Source organism: Pristis pectinata, chromosome 2 (genome assembly GCF_009764475.1).
Source record: "Pristis pectinata isolate sPriPec2 chromosome 2, sPriPec2.1.pri, whole genome shotgun sequence".
In the NCBI taxonomy this organism is placed as follows: domain Eukaryota; kingdom Metazoa; phylum Chordata; class Chondrichthyes; order Rhinopristiformes; family Pristidae; genus Pristis; species Pristis pectinata.
Window position 1 is genome coordinate 107,040,052 of NC_067406.1, and position 10,579 is coordinate 107,050,630.

Consider the following 10,579-nt stretch of genomic DNA (forward strand, 5'->3'; position numbering starts at 1 on the left):
AGAATTGATATTAGTGGAAGACTTTAAAAGATGTGTTCCAGCTGAATTAACAACATATTTAAATGAAAAGGCAGTGGAAATTTTACAAGAAACTGCTAGGTTGGCAGACATTTATGCTTTAACCCATAAATCCAAATGGGGACAACCTAAAACCTTTTAAAAGAGTTATAAGGACAATCCAGGTAAACCGGAGATTAAATTGGGAGGTAATCAAAAAGGAAAGGATGAAAAGAAGCCAGTGCTGGAGAAACCTGTTGAGCGTACTTGTTATTACTGTAAGAAACCTGGCCATGTGATATTTAATTGTGCCCTTTTGAAGAAAAGGAAGGAAGCTGTGCCCAATGCTTGCTTTCAGGCAATTAAAAATCAAAAAGGTTTAGGAGATGCTGTTAAAGATCAGTCCTTGCAAGAGGTAAAGGCTGAAAAGTTGGTGGAGGGTGAGGAAGGAATTCCGTTCTTATGTATCAGAGGGTTTTGTTTCACTGAATGATGGGTCACCCCAGGTGCCAGTGAAAATTCTTAGTTACTGGGGCTAGTCAATCTCTCTTGCTGGACAGTGTTTTAAATTTTGGTGAAGAAAGTGACACTGGTGAGGTAAATCTAGTGCGAGGCGTTACAGATGACACCATATCTGTCCCTTTACACAGGGTGATTTTAAAGTCAAAGTTCGTAGAAGGACCAGTCGAGATAGGGATAAGACCTAGGTTGCCCGTGGAAGGAGTTTCTTTGTTATTGGGAAATGACCTTGCAGATGGAGAAATTGTTCCTGTGGTACGGTTAACGACCAAACCAAGGATTGATGAGTCTGAGAATGATCCAGATGTTTACCCATCATGTGCGGTGACTCGAGCTAGAGCTAAAGAATTAGCCAAGGCCGACAGTCCTGTGCAGCCTGATGTAGTTCCTTGTGACAGTCCTAAACAGGAAGAAAATTATGATGCCTTATCTGAGACTTTTCTGTCTTCACTGGAGGATCAACATCCTTATAGTGAGCCTGAATTTAAAGATTTGTCTTTGTCGAGGAAGGATTTTATGGTGGAACAGACAAAGGACCCTGAGTTGACAGAATTGAGAGAAAAAGCACTCTCGTGAGGAGATTGAGAAAGTGCCAAGTGGATATTATGTCAAAAATGGAGTGTTAATGAGGAAATGGAGACCTCCCCATGTCCAAAAAATTTAAAACTCGGTTGGAAAGAGTCTGCCAGCTAGCGAGAGAGAATTTGAAAACCAGCCAGATAAGAATGAAGACATATTTTGATAGACGTGCTCGGCCTAGGACATGTGCAGTGGGGCAAAAGGTGTTGGTATTTTTCCCTAGCCAAAATAATCCATTGCAATCTCGTTTTTCTGGACCCTATGTTATTGAATCTTGAGTGACTGATTTAATATATATAATCAAAACACCAGATAGACGCAAGAAAACACAACTCTGTCATGTAAATGTGCTAAAACCTTATTATGAGAGGGATTCAGTTGTGGCCTTGGTGGATGATGTAAAGGTTGTTTCTAGAATGCCTGATGTTGATGTTGATGTTGAGGAAGGCCAATTTAGACCAAATATTGTTCCATCGAAACTAAAAAACCAAAATATCCTGGAGAACCTTGAAACGAAGTTGGACCATTTACAAGTTTCACAAAAACAACAGATGAGAGAATTAATTTTAAAATTTAAAAATCTGTTCCCAGATGTTCCAAACAGAACATCGATAATTACCCATGATGTTGATGTTGGGGATGCAAAACCAATCAAACAACACCCATATCGAATGAATGTGGAAAAAAGTAAACTTGTTGATCAGGAGATAAAATACATGTTGGAAAATGATATTATTAGACATTCTACTTCAAATTGGAGTTCGCCCTGTGTTATTGTACCTAAAGCTGATGGAACTGTTAGATTTTGCACAGATTACAGGAAAGTGAATGCTGTAACAAAGTCAGATGCTTACCCTATTCCTAGGGTGGATGATTGCATAGATGGAGTGGGAAAGGCAAAATTTCTTACAAAGATTGACCTATTAAAAGGGTACTGGTGTGTTCCATTAACAGATAGAGGAAGGGAGATTTCAGCCTTTGTAACCCCTTCTGGATTGTATGAATACAATGTTTTGCCATTTGGAATGAAAAATGCTCCGGCAACATTTCAAAGAATGATTAATTTGGTGATTCATGGGTTAAAACATACAGATGCCTACATTGACGACTTAGTGACTGGGAATGATACTTGGGAAGATCACATCTCTGCGTTAGAAAGGTTGTTTGAAAGACTTTCCAAGGCTAACCTTACAGTTAACTTGGCTAAAAGTGAATTTGGCCATGCCACTGTGACATATCTTGGTTATGTTGTAGGTCAAGGCAAGCAAGCTCCTGTTCAGGCAAAAGTTTAAGCAATATCTGAGTTCCCTATTCCCACAGGTACGAGGACTGTTAGAAGATTTTTGGGAATGGTTGGATATTATCGAAAATTTTGTAAAAAATTTTGCTGATATTGCTCTTCCCTTAACTAATCTTCTGAAGAAGGGAGTAGAGTTTGTTTGGACAGATTCTTGTCAAGAAGCATTTGAGAAGCTGAAAGCCATTTTATGCTACCATCCTGTGCTCAAATCACCTGACTTTGAAAAGCCATTTTCATTAGCTGTAGATGCCAGTGATGAAGCTGCAGGAGCTGTGTTGTTGCAGAAGGGTGACCTTGATGATATTGACCATCCTGTAGCTTACTTTTCAAAGAAATTTAATGAGCATCAAAAGAATTATTCCACCATAGAGAATGAATTACTGTCGCTTGTTTTAGCCTTGCAACATTTCAGTGTATATGTTTGCACCGCTCAGAAACCATTGACTGTATATACAGATCATAACCCATTGGTGTTTCTGAGCCGAGTCAAAAACAAGAACAGAAGGCTGTTAAACTGGAGTTTAATTTTGCAAGAGTTTGATCTCATGATAACTCACATTAAAGGCAAAGATAATGTGATTGCTGATTGTCTTTCCCGATGTTAAATGGGAAACATGTATCTGTACTAATCTGATAGTCTGTAGTTGTGTAGCATGATAATCATTAACATTACTAACTGTATGCGCGGTTAAATTTTTCTTGGGAAAAATTTTTTTTAGGTGGGAGGTGTTACGGACTCGGTGAAAGTCCCTTTAAGATTTATGTGTGTGTGGGGCGTGCTTACGTCAATAGAAGATAAAGGACGTAATGGCGTTGTTGAAGAAGTTAGAAGAAGGAGAGAGAGAGAGAAGGGAGAGAGACACCAGCCTGCTTGTTTTCTCTATCGATGGATGAGAAACTATAACTGTGTCTGCCACTGAAATCCATGTATGGAAATTGGAAGTAATCCGGTGGAGTTCACTTTGTTGCTGACCTGTAGAAGGAAACAGGTATTTGTGTGTGGACGACCACGGTTCGGATGCTTTTCGGGGTGAGGAAGTCACTACCGAGTAAACACTGAAGTGTCGTTTGGGTTCCATCGTGGAACATTTGGATTTCGTATTTACTCTCTCTATGTTTCTCTACGTCTACGTCTTATCTTCAGACAATGGTGGTTGTTGAAGAAGCCCTTGCTCATGTTTCACCTTATGGCTTGCGGAACTGAACTTTGAGAACCATTCCGGAACTGGGAGTTTTGGACTTTGTCTCACACACACACACACACGAAGAGTTTAGTTTTGGGGTTAACGTTCGAGGTTTAACATTTTTGAATTCTAACATACTAACATTTTTACTTTTATTTTACGTATTATCATAAGTAGTAATTAATAAAATAGTTTTTAACACTAAATCATGCTCAGTGTGTTTCTTTTGTTGCTGGTTCGTGACAAATCCCAAAGTTGGATCAGGTGCTGCATGCATATTTAAATAGCACACGATTGTCCTGTGCAAATTTGTTGCAGGCATCCCCGTTTTCCTGGAGCTGGGTGACTGGGATGGTACTTGTTTGGTGTGACCCAACAGGCATAGGAGCCACAATTCTGTGGTGAGCATTGGTGGCTCATTGCTGCCCCTTGGAAATAAATCAAAATTTGCTTTGGGGCAATAGTTCCATTGAGAACTTCCAGGTCCAATAGAAACCTGGCAGGGTAAAACAAATATTGCCCACACCATGTCCTCTTCAAAACCAAATGCTTATTCTTGTCATAGTGTAATCAACCCTATGGATATCCTTCCTTGTGTTCAATTCTGGGCTTCGCACTGCTCCATGCTCCAGTTTAAGATGAACCATTGTTTAATAAATATTCAGTGTAACTTGATTGTTGCATTGCTTTTCAAATCTTTTTTTCCAAGTCATCTACATTAACCAACTGATTCACCTGCAAGACCCAATAATAATGAGGTAGAAGAGACTGCAGATGCTGGAATCTGTTGCCCCAATAATAATAACTCCATTTGTGGATTTAACAATATTGCTTCATTTCTCTGTTAACAAAACCAAAAGCATCCCATATTTTTAACTCCTTGCTCCACTTGTCCTGCCACTGTGTACATAAGCAGAGAAGATCTTGCTGTTCGTGCACCCTTTTTAAATACTATTTAGTTTGCATTGTCTGTCATTCTTCCCACCAAATTGAATCATACTTGCCATACTTCGGAGTTTCATGTTAAACTTTACCTATAGCTGTCTGACTTCCTGGAGTCTGTGGCTCAGACTTGTAATGTACTGCTCTATATGCAGTTGATCAAATTATGAGCAGAAAATAGTTTGAATTCATGCCCAATTCAATTTGTTTGATCTCAGCAGGAATTATAGTTGAGTGCTGCAGTCACTGTCATTCCAGTTAGTTCCCAATTACGATGGCTTGTGTTTGCGTGTGTAATAAATATGGGATGGTATAATCTATGATGCCTCTGAAGCTGAATCACCTCATAGCATTTGGTCTCAAATCTCTCAGATTTTGTGTGGCTGCTTGGGTGATGTACTATTCGTAGTGAACCAGGCACCAGAGTGTGACTGCCTTCATGAAAATATTTGAACATTTGCCAAAAAGAAATTGTACAAAGAGGTGAAAAATAAATGAACATGCAGAGAAACAAGTTAAACCTATGTAATGATAGACTAAAATTAAGTTATACAGAAGCTGTACCTGCTTTTGCAATTGAAACACAAGAAGTGATATTGGAGCCTGATTATTCAACCTGAAAAATACTGCATTGTTTTTGCCAACTTTGTACCCAGATATGAGAGTGGATTTGCTTTTGTATTGCTCAAACAACATCAGTGAGTTAAGTCTGATTTTAACCCAATGACAATTCCACCTGGTATATCCTGATATAGACCAAATTTCAGTTTTAAGGCCCAGAGCCCATTTACAGCATCCTATTTGGCTTTAACTGGAACATTTGATATCCTGGATTGTATGGCTCATTTTGTCAGTGGAGAAACATATTGAGCTGAAAATCATCTAATTCCTAGCTTTTAAAAGTACAGTTTGCATTTGTTTTCATTCTTATTTCATTGAAATCTATGCAAGCTTTGGATAAAATATCTATTTAACCAATGAATTCTAGGAAGACATTTTCAGCTACTGAACTGAAACTTGGGAGCTAGAGTGTAGATGACCCACCTCCCCGCCGCCCCCCCCCCCCCCAAAAAAAAGTTACAGCTATTTGGGTTATGGAAATTCACTCTTTTGGAATTCACAGATCATTATCCAACAATCTCAAATTCACATTCATGGAATCTATGGGGGGAAAGTTAATCAACACTTTTATTTACACAACTTGTATTTCTTGACACGCAGATGATGCAGCTTCACATTATGGAAAATAGTGATGCAGCCCTTTTCTAGGAATGCAGTCGTCTCTTCCCCCCCACCCCACCTCCCCCCACACACACATCTCAAAGGCTGGGTTCACCTGTATTTTAGTGTCCTTCCCGTTGTATGCAGTTTTTACTGTGGTGTTAAATAACTTGTTCATGCCATTTGCATAATTCAGTTACCTGAATTCCCACTCCACAGCTGTTCAGAAGACTGAACCACCATTGCCTTTAAACCTTAAACCAAACTTGACTGCTTCATTTTTGTTCCACTGACCTGCGAATGTTTCTGAATCTGCATTCCTGTCCTCCTAAAGTCCACTGTTTCAATATCACATACCCATGTCTGAGCAATGATGTCTACTTCATGCTCTTGAACAGCTTAGACATTTCTTAATACATCTTTATCATTAAGTGCTTTAATAACATTATGCCTAAATCAGAATGTAGGAGAAGTTTGTCTCCTTGCCCCCTCTCTGCCATTCAATAATACTGTGGATAATCTTGTATCTCAGCATGACCTTCCTCTACTAACCTATCAAGTCCCTTGATACTTATAGCTGTTCTTATATTGAGGGAAGTTGATAACTGTAAAAATAAACAGTAGAAAAAATTGTGGAACGATTTTTACTGAGTATAAAATGATGTTTGGATCACAGGAAGTAATGTGTCTTTTTAAAACTATTGTGTGAAAGCAAACTTACCTGACTGATAAAGGTGGCTTGACATATAAGTAATGTGTTATGACGAGAAAATAATGATGTTTATAAACTGTTTCTGCTTTTCAGGACCACAATATGCAATCTTTACTCTGCCCCAAGGATCACTGAGCCCGCGTGGCTTACCATGATGTTTAATACATCAGAAAAGAAAAACTCATGTCATCGCTTTGTCAGAGATTTCACCTTGCTGATAGAGCAATTAACTAAGAATCAGTATGTATACATTCTCTTAAATGTTAAAACCAACTTTTATCTCATGTCAAAGTATCAAAAAATTTATTCAATGTTAGAAGCCTGCAGTTAAATTGTCTATGGATTTTGGGTATATCCACTAACTCATTGGGTTAAAATGCACTTTTGCTACTGGCTCTGCAGAGAACCTGTGGCAAAGTCATCCTCATGGGTAGGCTTGTCTCTGACTTCTGTGTTTCCATGTGTGGGGAGAGAAGCCTGAGACGAGCTGGAGGTCACTTGCTGATGTATCTGTCCTCTGGACTCGCCACTGCAGGTAAGAGGTTTGTCTATAATTGTTTTTTTTTTTATTCTAGTAGCATAACTTTTTTTTAATTAGTCATCAGAGGCGTTCGATGGAAGCAAGCAATGTCATTCCATGCTAGTCCTTGGATCTCCCACCAGCGGTCTAGTTGCCTGTTTTCCCTTGCAAGATTGGTAGAGGAAAGCAACTAAAGCTCAATGCGGCCCCAGGGAAAACAAGCCTGGATCAAGCAAGATGGTTTGTTGTCATCTACCTCTTCATTTTGGTACTTTGGTTCATTGGTCGCATAGTTACAATGGTGGTTTAATCCAAATGTTAATCGATTGGCTTGGGTGTTTAAGCAACCGACAGTGCATTCAAAACCTTTCGATTTTCTTTAACCATGATATTGTTGTGCTTTCCCCATTATCTGAATTTGAGTAGGAGTAGGCCAATTAGCTAATGACACCTTTCCCACCATCTTGGACATCCAGAGCAGCTCTTTTCACTTATTGTTTAATGGCATTATTTTTTTAAGTATCTCTCTTGCTTTAAAAAAAAAGTTCTACTTGCATCTGTGATCTTCTGAGGCAGTACTTACTACATTTTTTTCAATGTGTATTTTTCCTTATTGTCTTATTCTGGATTCCATAATCAGAGAGAAAAATCTTATCCCCTGTAAACTTCTGAACTTAATTACGGTAAAACTACAGCATTTTTTTTTGTCAGGCTGCTCATTAACCAGTGAATGACAGGGACCTGATGGGCAACCTTTTAATACAGAGGGGTGGTGTGTATATGGAATGAGCTGCCAGAGGAAGTAGTAGAAGTGGGTACAATTACAATATTTAAAAGGCATTTGGACAATACATGGATAGGAAAGATTTAGAGGGATATCGGCCAAATGCAACTAGCTCAGTAGGCACCTTGGTCAGCATGTACGAATTGGGCCAAAGGGCCTGTTTCCATGCTGTATGACTCTAATGCTGCAGCGTATAAGACAGCTCATTCATGAAAGCAAGAATAACTAAGTTGATTCATCCAACTTCTCATTACACCACTGGATTTGGCATTGGTAGTCGCTTGCATTTTTTTTTAAACAGCTGTTAAAAAGGCTTTTGACAACAGTGAACTGTCAAAAGGTCATCAAAGTGGTCGAGGCATGGAACCTCTGGATCCACTGCCTGAGGCCTAGTGGTCACTCACAGACTGCTTTGCTTTGCAGGACAGTGGCAATGGTGAGGTTTGAAATCCTGTTGGACTTGCAGAAGGGCAAAAGGTGCAGCTGGGGAATTGGCAAGCTCAGGAAGCAGGTTTATTTTGTGACATTGTGCCTGTTTCACCAATGTTTAAGAAGGCTTGTTTGATGTGATCATGAAGCTGTTGGTAAAACCTGTTTTCCTCCAATTTCAGATTCCTTTCAGCTTTGCTGACAGCTGTGCTCACATATCACTTGGCCTGGGTGCCCACAGTTATGCCAAATGACCATCCACCTATAAAAACCTTTTATGAGAAACATGCATCACAGAATGTGAACTTATTGGGTAAATCACATCCATACAATCCTCTATGGGCTCAACTTGGTAAGTATGGCTCACTTCTTGGAGAATATCCCATTGTTATATCTATTTCTCCCCATCCTCTCTCTATCCTAAAACTAACTTGTTTTCTTTTTTTTTGTACTAATATCTTTTGAAATGCATTTGGCCCATATTCTGCTAAATCTTTCCTATCCATGTACCTGTTCAAATGTCTTTTTAAATGTTGTAATTATACCCACCTCTAACACTTCCTCTGGCAGCTAGTTCCATATGCACACCACCCTCTGTATTTTTTAAAAAGTTGCTCCTTGGATCCCTCTGGCTATCATGTGAATTGTTTGAGGGTATAAGCTGACAGTGCATTGCAAAGTGGACCTGGGGAGGTTTCTTTTATGAAAGGAACAGTGGGAGTGAGGTAAATGGGAGCAGAGACAAATGCTGATCTGTTGTGTAGGAATTAATATTTTCAGATTGATTTTGAGTGAACAGCACCTAGCACCTTTTAAAGCTTCATTCATTTAGTGCTTTTCCAAGATTTCAAAGAACTTGCGTTTACTTTAGTCCTTTTCACATCCTTGTAACGTCGCAAAGTAATTCACAGCCAGCAAAATATTGCCAGTTATGCAGACTACAGAGTTACAAATTATGTATAAACATTAATGAGATAAACTAACTGTAATCTGTTCAGTTGAGGGATAAATGTTGGCGGGAACACTTCCTTTTACATGGTGCCTGGCATGTTTATTTTTCAAAAGACCATATCTGAATTTTAAAAGTATTTAAGAATTCTTGTTTTTCTATATAAAACTGTTGCTAATTCTTTTTCCCTGTTAAGGCGATTTGTATGGAGCAATTGGCTCACCAGTGAGGCTCACCAGGACTGTGGTGGTTGGGAAGCGTAAAGATCTCGTTCAGCGACTACTTTATGTCCTTAGTTACTTTATACGGTGTTCAGATCTTCAGGAAAATGAGATGCTGTGGAAGGGTAAGCTCCCAGAAAGTGAGACTGTCCAGTCGGGAACCAAGATCAGCACTATGCTTGAGAAAGGAGAAGTGGAAGAATCTGAATACGTAGTGGTCACTGTCCATAAGGACGACCCTGGTTTCGTGACTCCAATTCGATCTCTGACAAATATTGGGAAACGAAACACTGCAATAAAGGACAAACACACTAGTGTAGATTTAGGACTCAAACCTAGCAGCAGTGGAAATACTGAATTTGATACCTGTGATAGGTGGACCTCTGGACAGTGCTGTAAAGTTCCTTTGGTTGTGAATGAAGCAAACTTGACAATGCTGGCAGTTTAAGAGAGATCACAGTGCCAATTCAGGAAACCAAGACACAGTCACCCATGACTACGAACGGTGGTGTCGTGTGTAATGATGAGGTGCACACATTTGGACATGAGGCAGTTGGGTTGGTTGAAAGTTCTGATCGTGTGTCACTTGCCACAGTTAAGTTGGCTCCAATGAAAAAGTTTCCAGATTCCACTGCCAGTACAGGCATAAGTTGTCCAGAAAGGCCCCTTCAAAGGAGCCCATGCCTACAAGACAGAGTGATGTTTCAAATTGGCTGCTCATTTTCACCTGATTCGGACATTGAATCTAGAAGGAAGGTAGTGGAACAAAATCTTGAGCATCAAGATGGAGAAAACAAGAGTGATATTCCAATGCCAAAAGATATCGCCTTGTCAAAAACTGGTGCTATATGTCAACCTGTGTGGACCAGCCAGAGGTAACTAAGTTTGTAGAAAGGGTGGAGGCAAAGCAGCATCGCTTTTTAAGAATTCCTTCTTGTGAAAAGAGTACTAGCATCTTGGAATGTTGTACTGAGGGCAATGGCATTGAAGCAAATACACTGGAAGAAACTAACCACCCAGGTTCCTTGCAGCAGCAGAGCAAATGAAGCAGCTAACTCATCAGTATCAAGTGGACAAAACAACATGGAGATTGCTGAAAACAATGAGGACTTGTCCTAACAGGGAAACCACTTCTGTTATGGTTAACTCTAGTTCTGGTGATCAGGACTGTCCAAGACGGAGTAACATCTGACATCCCCTGTGGGGAAAATGAGGATTCTGG

At 39.6% G+C, this 10,579-nt stretch overlaps 1 protein-coding gene across 2 annotated transcripts in view; it reads left to right on the forward strand.

Moving 5' to 3' along the window:
• fnip2 (folliculin interacting protein 2) overlaps positions 1 to 10,577 on the forward strand; it is a 69,804-nt gene extending 59,227 nt beyond the window's left edge. The window contains exons 12-14 of one of the 2 annotated variants that reach the window (XM_052009304.1): positions 6,548 to 6,694; positions 8,370 to 8,539; positions 9,333 to 10,577. In XM_052009304.1, coding sequence (XP_051865264.1) covers positions 6,548 to 6,694; positions 8,370 to 8,539; positions 9,333 to 9,805 — 790 coding nt within the window. In that variant the 3' untranslated portion in view covers positions 9,806 to 10,577. The remainder of the gene's footprint in view (positions 1 to 6,547; positions 6,695 to 8,369; positions 8,540 to 9,332) is intronic. The other variant, XM_052009314.1, reaches the window with a different exon arrangement.
• The last annotated feature ends 2 nt before the right edge of the window (positions 10,578 to 10,579 follow it).